Here is a 21,497-nt window from a genome sequence, read left to right as displayed (position 1 = left end):
GATACTAATGCTAAAACAAAGCCATCACACTGCTGAGTAGACAGTGTTATAGTTTAAACATCAGAAATAGGATATTAAAGAAATAAAAAACCATGGGGGAAAATATACAGGAAAGTTATTATCAAAGCAGTGTGAGATTAATAACATGAACAAAATATCATTCCTTGTCATCTTTATTGTAAAATGAACTCCCTAATCTCTATATTAATTACTCTTAGGAAATTAAACCAATGGTTTCAGAGAATTAATCATACCTTCTATGTCTTTTCTAACTCCTGATCCACCTAGGGCCATGCAACCATTTCTTATGCATTACCAGGTAGGATACTAGCTGGTAGACTGTGGCAGAAACAAGTTTTTATGCTGAATAATGGATAATCTGAAGAGGAGAAACTGGGATTGTTTCTAGAAAATCTGTGTTATCCATTCTGTCAAAGAGATAATTTCTCCACACTCAAAGCCAGTTAAATCAATTTTAGCAACATGAAAAGGATCAGGACTCCAAAGAGGCTTAGTAGCATGTAGAATGTTAGAAAAAAAAAATCATGTACATATCTCAGTAAACGAAATTCACAATCGCTACTTGAGAAAAGCTTAACTTTGGTTTCTATGATCCAAAGTTTTCATTCTTAAATTAGCAGATGCAGGAAATATGCTAGGATTTTACCTATTTCCCAAGGTAAAGAAACGCCCAGAGGGGCTATATTCAAAACATAATAGCTAAAGGCTATAAAGACCTATTTTCATACAGATGCATGATTTAACAGTAGTAACACAGACCAAATACATTAGCTGCAGCAGCAAATACTATTCAGCTATAGGGTGGTTACAAACCCCCTATCAGATTTGCAAATATTTGTTCCTATTCTGCAAGTTGCTTTCCACTCGTTGATTGCTTCCCTTTGCTGCACAGTTTTTAAGTTTGATGAAGTCCCATTTGTCTATTTTTGGTTTTGTTGTCTTTAGTTTTTGTGTCATAGCCAAGAAGTCCTTGACAAATTCAATGCCATGAGACTTTACCCCTGTGTTTTCTTTTAGGAGTTTTATGGTTTCAGGTCTCATATCTAGGTCTTTAATGCATTTTAATAATGTTCAACTATAATGGCATTTCTTTTTTTTTTAATGGCATTTCTTTTATAAATTCTCTCACCTCTCTATAATTTACTAACTTATCCCCATTTATAGGATAAAGCACTGTCAGGTTCAATATCTCATACCCTGCTTCTAAAGATACTCCTAGCCACTTCTAACAGCTTTACATCTTACTTGGGGATTTAGTCCTAAAATCAGAATGAAAGTCAAGCCTAAATTACCTTTGAACAACACCTTTAATTGGCCATAAAGAAGAGTATATACCTGATTTTGTCTGTTTTTGCATACTCCTTGTCATTAATGTTTATATTAGTATATAATATAATCAATAATGCGCCACGTATGGTAAAAAGAATACAACACACACAAAATGTATGTCTTTTAAATACTATGAATCTGATTTGGTAAAGCAAGATCCTCAGTCTATGGGAAGGATGTGGTCCCATTCTATGTGACCAAATGAGGAAACAGATTCAAGTCTCCCATCCCCAATTCTCTTTTTTTTTAAGATTATTTATTTATTTATTTATGAAAGACGGGGGCGGGGGGAGAGAAAGAGAGAGAGAGAGAGAGAGAGAGAGAGAGGCAGGCAGAGACACAGGCAGAGGGAGAAGCAGGCTCCATGCAGGGAGCCCGATACAGAACTCCATCCTGGGACTCCAGGGTCACACGCTGGGCCAAAGGCAGGCACTAAACCACTGAGTCACCCAGGGATCCCCTCCCTAATTCATTTTTAAAGACATATTCCTTGACTATGGTATCCAGCCCTCAACATTTTATTTGTTTTTTAACTATTATATTCTATAACTTCACTACATTATATATTCTGCCTCTGTGAAAATTATTTTAAGGATGAGAAATACAGCTGCATAAGAATATAAAAATGCTTTATAACGAAACTTCCAAAAAAATTATTGGCATAATATTCTCTGGTACAAACCATAAAAAATTTATTCTGATCAAATACATGTGATATTCTGTATCTCTATAAATACATTTATACTTTATATTAATAGAGCTTTCTCATAAATTAGGGTTTGTCAATTCTTATTGTACCAATTAGCCTGAGGATCAGTGATATTTCTCTTCTGTTATTCAAATATGTTGCCTGAATACATCTAGAAAATGTATAAATGAAAATATTTAACTCAGATCATAAATATGCCCTCCATCACATGATGGTAATTCTTGAAATTCTCATTAGGTTGGACAATCTACCAAAAGTTTAAAAAAACATCAAGGCAAAATACCCTTCATTTCTACATTTTTCACTATTAGTGATAAACCTATTTTTAATCCTTCTTTTTTTATAAAACCAGAAGTCAAATACATGACTTGTTTGTCCAAGTCAAATAAAAATGAAACACCATCCAGGAAAATCATCAGATTAAGAATTAACTGTTACTAGTATGAAAAATCTCTTTAAAGAAACAAAAAAGAAATGGAAGCCTTGTGAAATGAGGATAAAGAAATGGTAAGACAAAGCCTCACAGTGACAGGGCGTGTTAGGAGAGATACAGACATTTGCTTACTCAATGAAGTAGACCATCCCTGTGTCGGTGTAGGCCATCTCCCAGTTTTTGGGTAGTGGTTCCAGATTCTCATCTCTCATCATATAATTTCTGAAGTCCATGGAGCTATTTGTTTGGTTATAACTTGGGACAGTCTTCATCCAATCAGATGACTCAGAGTGCCTCTCTCTGTTTTCTGCCATTCAACACAGAACAGTGTTCAAAGAAGGTAAAGTTACACTTTCTTCAAACAGCTCCCTTCATTTCCAACAAAATGTTAAACATTTATTGCACATTTCCTTGTGCATTATATCTACCCTCTCCTACAAGTTTTGAAGTAGCAAATAGACATACTGAATATTTTTCATCTGCTAAGTGACATTAACTCAGTCTAGCACCTCTCATGCTAGTCTGGGAAAGAAGTGAAAAGCAACCCTAGAATCAATTTGGTACATTGTGACTACTGACAGTAAGGGCTGTAGGGGTGCTTACACAGTCCCTTCATGGGCCAGGCTCTAATTGAAGCGCTTTATATATATATGAACTCATGATCCTCACAGCAGCCCTGTGATTACTTATTATTACTCTTCTGGTTTTTGGATTATAGATGAGGAAACCAAGGCACAGTGAGGTTAATTTAGTAACAGCAAAGTCAGGATTCAAATTTAAGTGGTTCATGCTCTTATGTGCATGAACCAACCTGTCTTGTATACATTTTAATACAGGTCTTTAAAATAATACCAGTTTTTAAAAATTATGTTCAATACACTTCCTGTTAAGTATAATTCTCTGTTGGTGACATTACAATCCTTTGAAAGTCCCAGAGTCCTTAAGGTAAATAAGAATACTAAAACTTGGCTACCATCTAGGGAATTCACAATTCATGCACTTCAAACTCATTTCTAGACTTATAACAACTCCAAACTGCAGGCGATGCCTCAGAATGAGTGAATCTTAGAAGAGGCCTTAGATTCATTACACGTAGTATTTCCACTCCAACTGTCCTTTATCCAACCGAGTTCTGTAATTCATTAATACTACTACTTACTACCCTTCACTGTTCCTCAGCTGCCCCCTAGTCTGTGCCCTAACCATGTCATCATTGCCCTATTTGTGCAACTTAAGTTCTGTAATCAACCACGATCACGGCTCCCTTGCAAACACTACTGCTTCCTCTGCCCCAACCTTACTTCTTCACTCAGCGTACATGCCCAGCTGAACAACTCTGCTTAAATCTTTCCATCTACTCTACACCAGCACCTGTAGCTAAACACAGGTAACACTAACTAGTTCACTTCTACTATATGATCACTAACCTCAAGAGGGCATGTAATGGCATATGATAATCACAGGAACCTTCTTTAGTCCATTCACTCTGACACTCTCCTGGATAACTATTTCATACATTCTTTCTTCTGAGATCTACCACTACTTATCCCTAATCTCACTGGATGACCTTGTTTCCTCCACATAGCTAAATCCAATGATCATTTCTTGGTGGCCATCTTATCTGAGCATTGTTGAGCATTCTCTTCTCCTGGCTTCTAGGATATTCCACCCTCCTGTATGCCTTCTATCTCACTGGCTCGACTCAGTCTCCCTGACTGCACATATTAGAAGGCCTTCTCAGGGTTCACTCTTTGGACATTTTTTCTTCTCTTTCTACAGTTACTCTCTTGGAACTCATTCAGTGTCACCGCTATACAAGCTGTATGCTGATGATGTCTCAATATGCATCTTCAGAACAGACATATACTTTTTTTTTTCAGACATAGACTTTTAAATCCAAAATCAAACATGATATTTTCATTTGGATGTCTAATGAGCATCTCAAGCTTACATATCCCAACTGAAGCCCCTACTACACTTTTCCAACCCAAAACTGACTCCTCTTAAAATCTACCTCATCTCAATAAATGCGACTCTATTCTTCTACTAGATATTCAAGTTAAAGCTCTGGAAATGATCTTTGACTCTGCTCTCTCTGACCTCAAATACAGTCTGCCAACAAATGTAACTGGGTCAGGCCACTTCCCTGTCACATTTTCATCAGAGCCAAACCACTATTTCTCACTTAAATTACTGCATTAACCTCTTAACTAGTATCACTGTTTATGTCTACCCTCCTACTGCCTATTTTCAATTCAGTAGCAAGAATGAGACTATTAAAATCTGTTTTATCATGTCACCCTTCTACTCAAAACCCTATAATGGTTTCTCATCTCAGAGTAAAAAGCAAAATTCTTCCAAAAACATATAAGATCCTACATAATATCATTTCCACACACCCCCCATCATCATTGCTTACTATTCTATTTCCTTCCATCACTCTGTTCCAACCACATATAAAAATCTTTTTTTTAAGATTTTAATTTATTTATTCATAGAGACACAGAGAGAGACAGAGGCAGAGACACAGGCAGAGGGAGAAGCAGGCTCCATGCAGGGAGCCAGACATGGGACTCGATCCTGAGCCTCCAGGATCACACCCTAGGCTGCAGGCTGCGCTAAACCGCTGCACCACAGGGGCTGCCCTGTTCCAACCACATATAATGCATTGTCCATATTGTATCCAATTATATTGGTTTCCTTGCCTTTGTCTGAATATTCCAGGCATGCTCCCACCTCAGGGTATTTTTCCCCCCAGGGCATCTGTACTTAAAATTCCCTCTGGCTGGAATGTTGTTCTCCTGGATATTTTGAGTTTACTGTCATCACTTCTTTCAAAGTCCTCTTCTCAGTGAGATCTTTTTTTTTTTTTTCAGTGAGATCTTTTTTGCTACTCTATCTAAAATCACAAATTGGCCACTGCTACTTTTTTTTTGGCCACTGTTACTTTTTATCCTTCTCCTTTTCTGCTTTGTTTTTTCTCTTTAGCACTCTCTAATATACTACATGCTATATTCATTCATGTTGGAAAATTCTTTCCCACTAGAAAGCAAAATTTTGAAGACGGAGTTTTTGTCTGTTTTGTTCAGCGCTTTTTTCCTAGCTGTTAGAAAAATGCCTAGCACGCAGTAGCTTAGCAAGTGCTCAATAAATATTTGTTGAATGAATAGCTTGAATAAAACACAAGATTCATTCTCCAGGCAAAACAAAAGTGACAGAAATTAAAAGGCACCCAATGTGTAAATCAATCTGGAAGGGAGTTACATTCTTGGGACAGAAGTATGATGGAGGAAAACAAAGGAACTATATGATTTCTCATAGTTATCTGAATATAATTCGAAGTGACTGTGTATTAAGTTTCCTTAATAGTCAATGACTTGACAATACTGTTTATGTAACAACCATCTCTTGGAAACAGATTTTATTTTAGCATTATTATATAACATATATCACCCTATGTGGGCATATTAGCATTCTTACATTCTTCAGCAAGATATAAAATAATATACATGTTGGTATATACAAATAAATCTTTAACTCTTCTTACGCCACTGCCATCCCCAACAATTTTCTGATTGTTCAAGGCAGGAATTCTAATCCCCAAAAGCAACACACAAAGTGTATTTCAATAAGTTAACAATTGGACTTAGTACTTATTCAGAAAAGACCAAGGGCATTTAGTCATGTCTTTTATTGTTTTTTCATTCAAATAGTCTGAATATTTTCTCTTACCAAGACATACATAATCCAGTGGAAGTGTCCTACGGTATCTACACACAAGAGGTAGTATACAAACGGCCTCCCACTCTTGGATACACTCCCTTTAAATATGACCACCAGAAAGTTAGTAGCATCTGGCTTAGCAACCAGCTTACACGATAAGCATAAAACTGTGGAGATCACAGATAGGTTTCTCTCTAAAAGAACTCCAGTGGTAACAGAGAAGCTCCACATCAGAAAGTAAAAACAGAACATCCCCCCCACCCCCAAAATAAGAATATACAAATTCCCACATTGGGATAGATTCACGGTCTCTAATCCCAGTCTTAAACATTTAAGAATGTTAACAGACTTAATTCTGTGGGAGAACAAGGCGGACATCAACATCAAAAGGCTCTACTGTATGATGATTTCCCTTAATAGCCCTTAAAGAATTAGATGTAAATTCACTTAAACCTTTTTAGGCCTGTTTGCAGTCTCTACACCCAAATATACTGGGGTAATAAACATATTATGTGTCATGTTATTATGTTATTATGTGCGATGTTAGGACTATAAGACAGGACTCACACTCTGGAGGAGGACACAAATGAACATATTAAGACAGTAAATACAATATACACAACAAATTTCAGTAGTTGATGAAAAAAAATCAGATGCTTTGGGAAAATAATATGGTAATGGGTTCTGCAAATTTGGGGATGTGATCAAATTCATTCATCTACTGTATATCAATAAAATATTTTCTTAGTTCCTAGTTTGCACCAGGCACTGTTTATGATTAAAGGATGCAGCAGGGATCCCTGGGTGGCGCAGCGGTTTGGCGCCTGCCTTTGGCCCAGGGCGCGATCCTGGAGACCCGGGATCGAATCTCACATCGGGCTCCCAGTGCATGGAGCCTGCTTCTCCCTCTGCCTGTGTCTCTGCCTCTCTCTCTCTCTCTCTGTGTGACTATCATAAATAAATAAATAAATAAATAAATAAATAAATAAATAAAGCAGCAATGAACAAAAGCAAAAACTTTCCGGCCCTTATGAAGCTCATATTCTAGTGTTTTGAATAAAAATATTATAATAAATAGCACTGAAATTAGTTCTGCTGTTATTCTGTGGCTTCCTAGTTACACACTCAATTAGAAGAGTAAGAATCTCCGAAGCAACCATAACATATTTTAGGGGTACTCAAAGGAAGATTCTCCACCACTAAATTTCTGGTGATTTTGCATTTAATGAAAAATAAGAGGCAGGTTTGGAAATTTATTTGAGTGATTCAGAATTTAAACTCAACACACAGCTAACAAATCTTTCCGATAATTTTTACTGGCATGTTTCTATCCCTCTACATTTTCAGTTGAATGCTGTATCTTAAAACTGTATTTTTTTTTCATGTCCTGTAAAGTATGACTTAGGCCAACAACATTCTCATACCTTGAAACCTCAAATCTTTTAAGCAGTAGGATCATAATATATTATATTACTTCTAATGATAGCTTATTACTGACTTATCAAAATTGCCACTTGGTGCAACTCACTTCAGTTTCTAAGATGGTTGACAGAGATACACTTCGTTCCATACACAACCTTTAAAAAAAAATTAGAATCACATCACTTGCTCTGTACATGCTTTGGGATAGATTTTAACTACTTTCAATTCACTGTCACATTAAAGTCCACCTGGAAGATAGATCAGTTAAAGTTATTCATCTATTCACAAACCTGCAGTTCCACTGCCATTAACAGCTTCCTTGTCCTCATCTTCTTCCTCTTCGGGAAGAGAGCTGTCCATTCTTTCCATCTTGCTGACAGACGTAGTTCGTTTCCTTTGGGATTCTGTGTCAAACTCATTATCAAAGAGGACCTGATCAACTGGGTCTGGCTGGAAAGGGCTGGGTTCTGCTGGAGGCTTAGGAGTTCCATAAAAGTTTCCTGAAATGGACAAAATAACAGCAGCTGAAAGGAATGATGTTGAATTGAGAGTCAGAACAGTATGACCCAGAGTATGTCTCTGCCCTGCTGTCTTATATCAAGGATTCTGAATGACCACCACTGGCCAAAAGGAAGCCAAAACACTTCTTCTTGGAAGTGGAGGAGGGAGAAAGAACAGAAAGAACTAATTTCTCAAGTACCCTTCATCATGGATATTCTAACATTATCTAACTTTTTAATACTATTTGTACTAAGGATAGGAAGTTGACTTCATGTACACAGATTATTTATTCCTACAGGGCTTACTTTGCATGGGCTCTAAAATATGGCCTGATTGTGAAATTAAATGCATCAATGCTCTTGTGTTAAGACTAATTGGCATAAGAAGTGGGAGTTAAAGGAAGAGAAAATGAACTCAAAGAATTCTGTTCTGATGTGTAACATAATGAACCATTTTGGTAAAATGAGGAAATATGTGGGTAAAGGATAAAGCTATGAACCAGCGTGTGCTGAAATGTAGGCTGTTTATGTAAAAGTAATTTTTAGGTTTTCTGAGCATTCTAATTATATTATTTTATTTGACAATTTATTGAACAAATAGAGACATTATTAGCATAATTCAATATTGGCTTGCTCTCAGAAAGCAAGAAATACTTTAATATGCTACATCTTGAGGATCAGGAATTTTTGCAGTAAAAATAAAGGTTCCAGAGTAGAATGAAAACAATTGAATATCTTCTTAATTTGTCATGCAGTTCCCAGGAGGCAGCCAAATACAATGGAAAACCATTCAAAAGGTCTAGCTTATTAACAGTTTACGGCTGCAAGTTTTTACCTTTTATCAGCCACTATGCTAATGCTATAGAAAGATAGATATGGGTAGGGAATAAAATATTCATGATCTTCTTTCGTTTATTTATTTTTAAAATCACACCTTCTAATCAAATTCCTGGGCTCCTAAGGAGGCAAATACACTCATCACATAAAGTAAATTAATGGGGTATATGATGAATTATTTGTCCCAGATGAGAAAAAGCATGGGTTGTTCACGATAATACCAAGGCAAATCTACAAGTCAGTTTACCTTGAGTCATGTGTGCCTTGAGGGAAAAGCATTAAGATAAATCTTTTGGAAATCTGACTTTGGGCAGTAATTGTCATTAAAATATTCAAGACAAAACAATGAAATCAAAGCAAAATAAATTTTCAACTACATCTCGCCTCCCCCTACTCAAGGATTTCCCTTGCTTCCAAGTCCACATTTGAAATGGAATTACTCCTGTCAGGCAGACGCTGCAAAAATTCTCATTAAAACAGACTCAGAGGGTCTCCGCAAACTTTCTGGCCCATAGTAAAATAAGAACCCAGTGAAGACGCCAGCTCACACTTCTCTGGGGCAGAAGGCCCAGAAATGTTCTTTTTTTTTTTTTTTTTTAAGAAATGTTCTAAAGAGAGGTCTGGTTGGGGAACAGGATGCTCCAGGATCTCAATTTTTCCTGCATTATGTCCAACAATCATGCTACCCTGGAATTTGTATATTCCATGACGTTGGGGAACAGGATGCTCCAGGATCTCAATTTTTCCTGCATTATGTCCAACAATCATGCTACCCTGGAATTTGTATATTCCATGACAAAAATCAAATATCCACCTTCCCTACGGATGGTAGTTTTAGTAGCAACACTAGATACACATTGTACTGTGTAGTCTTGGTAATTATTATCTCACACTAGGTAGTTGAACTGTTTTCTTGGGTGAAATCAGACAAATTTAGGATATTTTGATTATCCCCCATGATCATTGAAATTTTAGGACTTTGTAATAAATCCCAGTAGCTTCCTTATTTAAACACACCTATTGGACTTTAATTAAAAAAGAAAATAAGCATTGCATACAAGGAAATTAGACCTATGTTTCTTGAGTTGTTGGTAAATAACCAGATTTCAGATATAGTAAGGCATAAAAATGACATAATTTGTGAATCCTGACTATAGTTATTGACAGAAAAAAGTTTTCATCTTTTTGAAGCTGTTCCCCCCGCTTTGTCCTTTTCTGTCTTTTTTTCCTTTTTCAAATAGAACTATGAACTATTAAATATTTTTGATACATACAAAATCACAGACAATTGTTTTAGAAACATCCTTATTTATTTAACTTCTGCCAGCTTCCTTTCAGGTTTCCCCTTTTTTTCCCTAAGGATATATATGGTCACATATTCAATTAAAGCCCTAACTTCCTGTCAATCCTTTCCATGCTCTCCCTGAACTGTCCTGAGGTTGGTATGTGTCAGTTCCCTGCACATTGTGTACAACTGGGATGTATATATATGCATACATAACATAAATACCACTGTTTTAAAAGGTTCATAAAGGTTTTTATAACATTTCGTATCTTTTTTACAAACAGTATGCTGTATGTATTTACAACTTTACTTTCATACAATTATATTTTTAAGTCTTGTTCCTGTTCATACATATAGATTCAAGTTTATTTAATTGCTGTATAATAGTCCATTTTCATGAGCAAGTTAAAATGCATTTTATGAATTCCCCTACTAAAACAGAGTTGTTTCCATTCTCTTACTATTTTAAATAGCTCTGTAACGACTGTTCTAGTATGTGACTCCATATGCACATAGATAAGGATTTCTCTAGAGCAGGCATCCAGAGGGGTAACTGCTGGGTCACAGTTGAGTGCATCTTCAAATTTACTAGCTATTGCCAACATGCTCCCCAAAGGGATGAATACTCCCAAGGGAGTATTCATTTTATACTCTTGCCAGCAGTATTTGGGAATTTCCACTTCCCACAATTATCAGGCTTTAAAATTTCTGTACATCTGAAGGCTGTGAAACAGTACATTTCAATTGGTATTTCCTTTGAATTTAGCACATGGCAATTAATAATATGTAATATGCCACTTTGTTATCTCCCATGTTCTTATACTTAACAGAGGAAAATGAGGGAGAATGTCTTTGTGATCTAAGAACAGAGAAGGATCTCTTAAAACTTCAAAAGCACAAACTCTAAGAAAAAGAGTGATAAATCTGACAAAAACTAAGGATTTCTGTTTAACGAAGAAACACAGGACAAGCCTATTAAGTGGCCAAATGGGAGAAAATATTTATATCCAGTAAGAAATTAATATCTAAATAAATATCTAAGTATCTAAGGAATGTCCACAAACTGGAATGTGGATTGAGATCCAACTTTTAAAAAAAGGTACAAAACAAATGAGAAGATAATTTGTAGAAGTCCAAAACACTAACAAGCATATGAGAAGATGTCCCAACTCTCTACCAGTGAAGCTAGAATTAAAAGGAGATATGATTTCTATGGCCATCAGACTGACAAAACTGTAAAACTGGATGATGAGGATGTCAAGCCCTTACTATAGCAGCTACAGGAATCAACCTCTCAAGCAAGGCTGGTGGGAATGCAGCTACCAAGGGGCCTCAACTGCTCCCTCAGATTAAGTAACTGCAGACCTTAGAACCCTCTGGGTATATGTATCACCGACATCCTCACACAGGTGTAGAAGAAGAAGATGTTGCAGCTCTATCTGTGGTGAGGGAGGCTTGGAAGCAATCTGGAAGTCAATCACTAGGAGAGGGGTTAAGTGAAATGCATGGCTTCACAATGTGGAGCACTGAGGGGGTTAAAAAGCAATGAATTAACATGTGAATACAGGACAGCGATATGGATGAATCTAAAAAACACTGAAATAACTGAAAGTAGTTAAAAACTGAAAGATACAGAATACAGTCCAGATGCAAATAATAAATGCATGTACATAGGACACATTTTGCAAGAATCCCTATGAATAAAAGCATTCCTATTAAACACACCAGAATGGTTGCCTTTAAGAGTAGGTGAATGACAATAGGCTATTGGCATCAAAGTAATAAGCAGTGGTCATTTCCTCTTCAGTGAAGAAGTCTTTACTGGCCACTTTATCTAAATAAGACATTTCTATTATTTTCTTTCAATCTCATTTTTTGTTTCCTTCATAACATCCCCTTTTACAGTGATCTTGCTTTTTTTCTGACTGCCTTTCCTACTCAGATATAGGATTTATTAAGGCAGTACATCTCAGTATCATTCACCACAGTATCCCTAGTCCCTCTTATAAGGCTTGGCACGTCATAGGTACTTAATAAGCAGGTTGCTGAATGAATGAAAGAAGGATCAAATGAATGAATGAGTGAATAAATGAAGGAATGAGTTGTGGGAGCTATGCCCAGAAAGGGCAGCTCTGAGGCAAACTGAGCAGGCAAAAGGAAATCACAGAAGACTGTGAACAGAGAGAGAGCAGTGGGCAGGTGGGTTGGATAGGGGGAAGAAGCAGCCACAGTAGCCCAGACACAAGGTCAGTCAGGGCCTACCAGGAGGTGTGAGAGTGAAAAGAAAGGCATCATGAAAGCTGCTCCAGGGGAAGAAATGGCTAGATATGGTGACAGACAGATGCAAAATATAGGGAAGAGGGAAATGCCGACTCTGTTTTGTGCTCACAGTGCAGCTGAAGAGAAGAATTATGAATAATTACTCTTTTGGATAAAACACCAAGCATACCTAGATATGCTGAATTCAAGGTTAGTGTTTTTTGAACACCGTCTCTGGGTACTGAAGATATTACTGGGTAAGAAAGACATGATGTGGCTTTTACCAAGCTTGTGAAAAAGGCAACTGTAATAGTATGATAAAGCAATGATGGAGAAGTGTAGTGTGCCATGGGAATGGACAAGCCTGCCAGTGAAGAGTGTTAGATAAGGGAGAACAGAAGAGGGAACATGGCATCATTTAAAAACTGAAACTGATCTTAAGTCTCTACTTCCTAGAAACAAGTGGGTAGAGAAGAAATGTGAAAGGAAAATCAATTACTCCATTTTTTGTTTTCATCGCAATCTCTATTCTCTTTTCTCCAAGAGAGACAAGCTATAGATGTTTTTTAAAGTACACGGTATTTGGATTCCTAACCACAAACGGAAAGCAAACAATAAACGCTTGTTGAGTTCATATTGACGAATTCGAATTACTACAAAATATGCAAACTGGCTAGTTTGAATGATTTCAGTACATTCTTCATAATCAGCTTTATAATATGATGGGACACTTCTGCTTATTATTTAATCCCATTTTAGGCAGTAAATTACAAATAGGCTAACCAAAAGAAAATTTTCCCAAGACCAACAGAAAACAACTTAAAAAAATGCTATTTCACTGATCAAATTCCCTTTGAGTAATTCTAGCCATCCAAGATAGTTTTCTGGGTTGCTGGTGTTGTCAATAGTTGGGGACATACCATCATATGTTCCACTTTCTAATAATGCTCCACTCTCTTCCAGTGCTTTGAACTGTTCAACAGAAATGAAATTATAGTCCACCCCTGGTACTTCCCCATCCCTGGGGGCCCTTGTAGTGCCTAAGGAAAAAACAAGAAAAAAAAAGAGGTTGCTTTTAAACTTACAAAATATTGAGAATAATAGAAAATACAGTCTATGGAGAACACATGGGAGAAACACTACTGAATATATGGTACCTTCTAGAATGAGGATCAGAAAATTTCAGGCAACATTTTTAGGTTTAAGTAGGACAATAATGTAAGATGACTAAATATACTTTAATATAATCTACAGATAGCTATGAAATTCAAACCACAAAGACTAAAAAAAGTTCTATTGTCAAAGGAAGCTTGACCTTCTAAGACATAATAGTTAATTCTTTTACCTTAATTATCACCAAACATCTAAAGGAAAGATAAATCTACCAATGATCGGACTTCATATTTTGGGGGACCTGGGGAATTTTTTAATTGAAGTATAGTTGACATACAGTATTAGTTTCCAATGTACATAGGCTTCTTTTTTATCAAACTATCTTATGTATTTTTTCTTCCTGGTATAAATGTAAACTACTCTTCTACTTCCTAGAGTCATGAAGGACAATAAAATGAGAGAAATAATCCCTTCTCGGCCTTTTGGCTAAGATCAAATGAAAAAGAGACAATTTTTAAAAATTCTTTTAACAAACTCTAGTTTTAAATCTTGGACAAATATTAATTATGAAATTATGTGAGATCAATGAATAAAAGGCTTAAGGCTAAAGATAGGTATCTATATATTGCTTCTCAACCATTATTCTCTTTAAGCAATTTCAAAAATTTAAGAAGTACACTGCTTAATGAAATACACTATGGCAACAGAATAGTAAATTCCTATCTATTAAGGAGTTCATGCTAAAGTAAAATCTTTCAGATCAGAAGTATAAATTCAGGTTATGGCGGCATTGCTACACTTGACTGAATTTTACTGAAGATGAATCAATACTTTTCTTAGTTGATACTAGAAAAATTACTTCAAATAGTAGAGAATACAAAAAAGAGACCCAAGTATTTAGCCTCAAACAGAGTTAGGATATTATAGCAAACCCTGTACAAGAATGCCTTCTTAAACCTCTTCCTCCACTTATGCTCCAAGTCATTAAGGGCACTACAAGCCAGGAGTCCAAGAGTTTGCCATCTTGCGTTCGTCCCTCTATTCCATATCTGGTCAGTAAATCTGGTTGCTTCCATCTCCTCAATACCTCTAGGATTCATACACTTGTCTTCATTCTCACACTCACCTAATTCATATCTGTTTTGACGGTCTCATAGGGTCAACTCTTACTTCTTCCTGGCTATACCCCTTACCCAGACCACAGCCTGTGACTTCTCTAAAACAATCATCTGAGCAAAAAATCTCTATCAGAGGTTTCCTATGATCTTTAGCATAAAAATCTTCTCTTGCCTCACCCCTTTCACATTCTAGGCTTTAAACATAATAGTTGTTTTTCTTTCTTCCTGGTTCTTTTAATGTTCCTTACACTTGCTTACCTCCACAAGGCCTTTGTCCAAGCCATTCCTCTCCCGAAGACTTCCTTTTTCCTTTCCCACTCTTACCTTAGCTAACCTTTAGGTCCTGGCTTAGAAAGTTTCTTTAGAGAAACTTCCCTGATTCTCACCTGGGATGGAATATGAAGGAATCACGTCTACATGGTTCAAAGTAATAGTCCCAAGTCTTAGCACAGCAAAAGAATCATAGTAGGTACTCGATATAGACAGCTGTCAAGTAAACTCATGTGAAATTTTACAAAAATGTAATTAGCACAGTGCCTGGAAATTTACTATTATTATACTTCATGGAAAATTATTAATTGCTCTTTTTAGTTGCATTACATTCCATTATATTCTGTAACATGAAAATCCACAAAGATGATAATAAAACATTAGTTAATGGTAATCTCAGAAAATAATGATTTATCCAATACTATAAGCAACAAAGATATTCAGCAAGTTTCCCCCTTGTTCTTAGCCAAATTTTCTATTTTATTTTTTTATTGGAGTTCAATTTGCCAACATATATCATAACACCCAGTGCTCATCCCATCTAGTGGCCCCCTCAGTGCCCGCCACCCAGTCACCCCCACACCTGCCCACCTCCCTTTCCACCACCCCTTGTTCGTTTCCCAGAGTTAGGAGTCTCTCGTGTTCTGTCTCCCTTTTTGATATTTCCCTCTCATTTTCTCTCCTTTCCCCTTTATTCCCTTTCACTATTTTTTATATTCCCCAAATGAATGAGACCATATATGTTCGTCCTTCTCCGATTGACTTATTTCACTCAGCATAATACCCTCCAGTTCCATCCACGTCGAAGCAAATGGTGGGTATTTGTCGTTTCTAATGGCTGAGTAATACTCCATTGTATACATAAACCACATCTTCTTTATCCATTCATCTTTCGATGGACACTGAGGCTCCTTCCACAGTTTGGCTATTGTGGACATTGCTGCTATAAACATCGGGGTGCAGGTGTCCCGGCGTTTCACTGCATCTGTATCTTTAGGGTAAATTCCCAGCAGTGCAATTTCCTTAGCCAACTTTTATTAAAAAATAAGCATTTGTCTGCTTTATATCACAGAGAATAGAAAATCTGGAAAACAACTTTTTTTTGTTAAATACTTTTTCATTGTCAAATTTTTCTTTTCTCATGTATTAGCTAAACTACATTGTTAGATACCCCAAATCAACAGCTTTTAGCTCTATATTAAGTAAAAATTAACATTAGAAAATAAAGTTAATGATTAAATTTAAAATTTATAATTATCTGTGATAGTTGGAAAAACGTGGCCACAATAATTTGTACCTCCTTTCATCAAGAGATGCAGTAGCCTACTGCTTCACCTCTGAAATCTGGACTGGATGTGTGATTCACTTTGAAACATTTAATGTGGAGGATGTGATACTGTACAAGTTCAGGAGTCTAGACTTCCATCTTTGCCTTTTTAGAATGGTTTCACCACCAAGTAAGTCAGTCCAGGTTACACTATGATGAGAAAGCCCCAGCCAACAAATAGCACCAAGGTTCCAGACATGTGAGGGAGGCCATTTTAGCCCCTCTCCTCCTGGTGGAGGTGCCAATGACTGCAGCCACATGAATGGTCCCAGTTGAGCTCATCTAACTCATGGGATCATGAGAAATAATAATATGACAGTTATTTTAATCCATTAAGTTCTGGGGTGATTTATTATGCAGCAAAGGCTTATTGAAGTATTATCCAAATAAACTCTGCTATAAAATATAATGATTATATAAAACCTGACTTAAGAGCAAGCCATATTATAGATAATACTATAAAAAGAGCACTGAACCAAGGGGCAGGAGCTATTCTGTGTTTTAAGCTAGAATTGTTAGTAATGGTACAATTTTAAGCAAGCACTTAATTCCTCTGGTTCATCCTCTTTCGGAAAAGTGTTAAGTAAGATGACGTTCGTGATTCTTTCCATTAGTAGATATGAAATGTTATGTGTGGCATATGTACATATCCAAGACTTAAAAGTAGCTTTAATGTTAATTCTCCACAAATATAGGTATTACAAATTTCCCATCCTCTCCCCAAAACTGTGTAATCCATACACACAAAAAATTCTCCTTTCCTTTATCCTACCCTATTACCTTCAGCATTTCAGAAAATTTATCTTTATATTCTCCTCATATTCTATATATTTAATGTAAAACTTTCTATATAGCCTCTAGTCCCTACTATATTTTTCCTTCATATCTAAAAATTTTCCTGAGTTCTGCTTACTCAATTCCTGTCTTCAATTCCTCTCCTGTCAGTCTCTTAAGCCATTCCAAACAAATCACTGCCCCAACCACTCCACTGAGATAATTGGCTGTGTTCATCAGGAGTCTCCACTTTGCTTTAACCCAATGTTCAAGTCTCAGTCCTCATATTATCGAGGACCTATCAACAACATTTGCTATAATTGATGATTCCTCTTTTTGGTTTTATTCTGAAATACACAAACAGCTACATAAGACATATATGTAAGTTTAACAATAATAAACCCATCCAAGTGAAGAAACAGAGTGTCACCAGGAGACGAAAAGCCCCCTTGTATGCCTCCAACCATAAATCTCCCCTTTTTACCCCCAAGCATACCCATCATCTTGACATTTGTGATGATGATTTCCCTTCTTCTTTAAAATGTTTTTTTTTAAACCAACTACATAACTCATTCCTAAGCAACACTGCTTAGTTTTGCTTGTTTTGTAACTTCATATGAACAGAATCATACCGTATGCATCTTTTTTTTTTTAATTTTTTTTTTTTAATTTATTTATGATAGTCACAGAGAGAGAGAGAGAGGCAGAGACACAGGCGGAGGGAGAAGCAGGCTCCATGCACCGGGAGCCTGATGTGGGATTCGATCCCGGGTCTCCAGGATCGAGCCCTGGGCCAAAGGCAGGCGCCAAACCACTGCGCCACCCACGGATCCCCCGTATGCATCTTTTTATGTCCACATCAACACTTGTTGTCAGGTTCTTAAACTTCTGTCAACATGTAAAAGCATATCACTGTATATTTAATGTGCAACTGGTTTATGAGATCACACGTTCTTTTTCAAATATTTACTAGCCACAGAGATTTCTTCTGTTGTGAAGTGACTGTTCAAGGTTTTTGCCACTTCTCTGTTGGGTTGCCTGTCTTCTAAAACTTGATTTGTTGTTCTTTACTACGGTACCTTATCAAATCTAAGTAAGCAATAGCTTCCAAAATGCACCACTAAAAAAGAAAAAAACTGTCAATTAAAATCAAAAGATTCTACCTACTGTAAAATACAATCCAACTGTAGAGAGGTTAAAGTGTGAAATAACTGTGTCTTCCCACTGATGAAGCACTGCAGTCCTTTGTCATACAGATGTGTTGCAAAGGGGGAGTTTCTGCAAAAATGTGATTATGAGGGCACCTGGATGGCACAGTTAGTTGGGCATCCGACTCTTGATTTTGGCTTGGGTCATGGCCTAGGGGTCATGATACTGGGCCCCACAGTGGGCTCTGCAACTCAGCACAGCCTGCTTAAGATTCTCCCTTTCCCTCTGCCCTTCCCACTTGTGCACTCTCTCTCTCTCTCTCTCTCAAATGAATAAATCTTTTTTTAAAAATGTGAAATATGCTTTCTAGAAATGGTACTTTCAAAAAAAAAAGAAAAAAAAGAAATGGTACTTTCTGCAAAATTGTGTTCCTCAAATAGTAGAGATTACAGAGAAAATGGGGTCAGGGCTGATTTCTCAAAGCCTATTGCTACTTTGTAACCAGAGTCTAGCAAAATCACTAAGAAGCCTAATTAAAAATACTAATACAGTTTAAAAGATATTTTAAATTCCTAATAAAAATACTAGAGTAAATAAAATACTTTGTCTTTAAATAATAATTAAAACGAGAGAAAAGAAAAGATAGATTGACAGAAAGGGGTATAAGTAGTTGGAGCTACTGAATAATGAAGATAAGGTGAAAGGCGCAATAAATGATTTTTAAGATAAAGCACATGTCTAAATCGAGAAAACAGGCCATGTTGAGGTAGATGGGCATCATGTACAGTGCATGCACCACTCAACTATGTTTGTATATTCTGTTTACTTGCTGCTATTTGATGACACAAAACATTAGCTTGCTAGGGAAAATGGAATAAGAACCAATATTACTTCCATTAAATTGACATCATTATCCCACCTACTCACCAATCATATATATGAACTTACTGGTGTTAACAGAAACAAATGTTGTAGCAGAACAGACTGTATCTTCTCCCACTCTGTGATTTTTTTTTAATGGTCTTTTAATGATAGTAGTTTTTCATTTCATTGTAGTCAAATTTATCAGTCCTAATGCTTGTGTCTTGTTGAAGAAACCCTTCCTAAGCCAAAGAGATATTCTATATTCTTTGTTAAAAGCCTTTGCCTTTCACACCTAGTACTTTAATGCACTAAAATTGATCTTTTGGGGACACACTTATTGAAAAGTCAATTATTTTCCCCTCCGATCAGGTATGTCACTTCTGTCATAGAAACCTCATAGAAATGTCTACATAAAACTGGGTATATTATTGGGCTATTACATCCCATTTATCCACTGACCATTCCTGCACCATTACCATGGTGCTATAATCATTATAGTTCCATGATAAATCCTGGTTTATAGTAGAGCAAGTCCACCTATTTTTTTTTTTTTAATTTACAGCCTTTCCATATAAAACCTGGAATCAGAGAAACAGGCTAAAAATGCGAGAATTTTTATGGGATTAGAATAAATCTATTTGTCAATTTGAGGAGAATTCCTGTCTTCACCATACTGAATCTTCAATCCAGGAACAAGGAATCAGTATTTTAGATCCTCTTTATGGCCCCTTAATTTTATCTTTACACTTCTTTAGAAATTAATTTTTAGGTATACCAAATACCTATATGTTATTATAAATATCTTTTTGTAAACTCATTTTCTAACTATTAAAAATATAAAAGAATATAATTTTGGGAATCTATTTGGTCACTTGATTTGGACATAATTGACTTACAATCAAATTCACTAATTTTAACAGTACAATTCTGTGAGTTTTGGGCGCATCACCCCTAAAGGTTTTCTCATGAGACCCTCTGCAGTCTCCACTCTGCGGCAACTGCTGATCTGCTGTCACTATAGTTTTGTGTTTAATAGAATATCTATAAATAGAATCATACAATAATTTGATTCCAGTAGTGGTTTGTATCTGTCTTCTTTTGTATTATGATAATCATCACTTACCATGATGCTTCTGAGACCTATCCATGTTGTGTTTCAATATCCTTTCACTGCTAAATGGTATTCTATTGTACAGATATACCAAAATCTGATTATGTATTTGCCACTGATGGGCATGTGAGATGGTTCCAGATTTGGGACAGTATAAATAAAGCAGCTATAAACTTACAAGTCCTTGGGCAGACATATATTTAATTTTATGTTTAATACTTAGGAGTGGAAATGCTGGGTTATAAGCTAAGTGTCTGTTTAAAAGAAAATGTCCCAAGGTAAATATACTTTGTTTTTTTTTTTTTTTTTTAAATTTTTTATTTATTTATGATAGTCACAGAGAGAGAGAGAGAGGCAGAGACACAGGCAGAGGGAGAAGCAGGCTCCATGCACCGGGAGCCCGATGTGGGATTCGATCCCGGGTCTCCAGGATCGCACCCTGGGCCAAAGGCAGGCGCCAAACCGCTGCGCCACCCAGGGATCCCATATACTTTGTATTCTCACCAACCCCTAGATGAGAGCTGTAGTTGATTTATATTAGTGTTCCCATATAGGGATTCCTCCTTGAAGTCTCTTGGCAAATTTACTTTTTCTAAATCCCCAGCAAAAATGGTTGATGGGGAAAATGATGGGAAAAAATATGATAATTCTCCTGTGAGAATTAAAGCTTAATCATTTGACACAGAGATGTTACTGATTTTAAAGGAATCTAAAGATATCAGCTGAAAGCATGAACAGAAAAGACTGAAAAGTGAAACTGAATGGTCAAGTTGACATTTCCAAGCAGCAAGACAGAGGACCGTGGGGAGAACAGCAGTCATAATCCACTCGTTCCCAAGCTACAAGTGTGAGGTCAAGGCCCTGTCTGCTAACGGTGAGTCTTGCTTGCAAATACATTAGCGTGGTTAGATGCATTTATACTTTATAAAGTAGGAGTGGTACCCCCACAAATCACAGGTTTTGAAGGCTAAGTAAGTCCTTATATCAGCAGTTCTGACATGTGATTCTTTGTAATGATGTTAACCTTGAAGGGAGATCTGAACATTATTTGAATACTATCCTACACCGTCTGTCCTTTGGCATTTTCTACTGTTTGTGAGCTGGGAGCTTCAGTGCTTTGTAAATACTTCAATAGAAGAAATGCAGAGAGAAGTGAATGTTGCTGTGGAATGCTCCAACCTGAAATCAGAAACTGGTGTAAAATCTGAAGTAAAAGCAATGTACATTTCAATGGCAAAACCAAAATCAGGACA

General features: G+C 36.5%; 1 protein-coding gene across 4 annotated transcripts in view; it reads right to left on the bottom strand.

Annotated features, from left to right (window-relative positions):
• MAGI3 (membrane associated guanylate kinase, WW and PDZ domain containing 3) overlaps positions 1-21,497 on the bottom strand; it is a 237,506-nt gene that overhangs the window by 67,631 nt on the left and 148,378 nt on the right. For all 4 annotated transcript variants that reach the window (XM_041756277.1, XM_041756281.1, XM_041756278.1 and 1 more), the window contains 3 exons: positions 13,439-13,558; positions 7,928-8,137; positions 2,625-2,799 (listed from right to left, as the gene is read on the bottom strand). In XM_041756277.1, the coding sequence (XP_041612211.1) occupies positions 2,625-2,799; positions 7,928-8,137; positions 13,439-13,558 (505 nt within the window). The remainder of the gene's footprint in view (positions 1-2,624; positions 2,800-7,927; positions 8,138-13,438; positions 13,559-21,497) is intronic.

The sequence above is a fragment of the Vulpes lagopus genome, chromosome 5, assembly GCF_018345385.1.
Source record: "Vulpes lagopus strain Blue_001 chromosome 5, ASM1834538v1, whole genome shotgun sequence".
Lineage (NCBI taxonomy): Eukaryota > Metazoa > Chordata > Mammalia > Carnivora > Canidae > Vulpes > Vulpes lagopus.
Note: the sequence above shows the minus strand (reverse complement) of the source record. Positions and strands in the feature narration are given on the sequence as shown.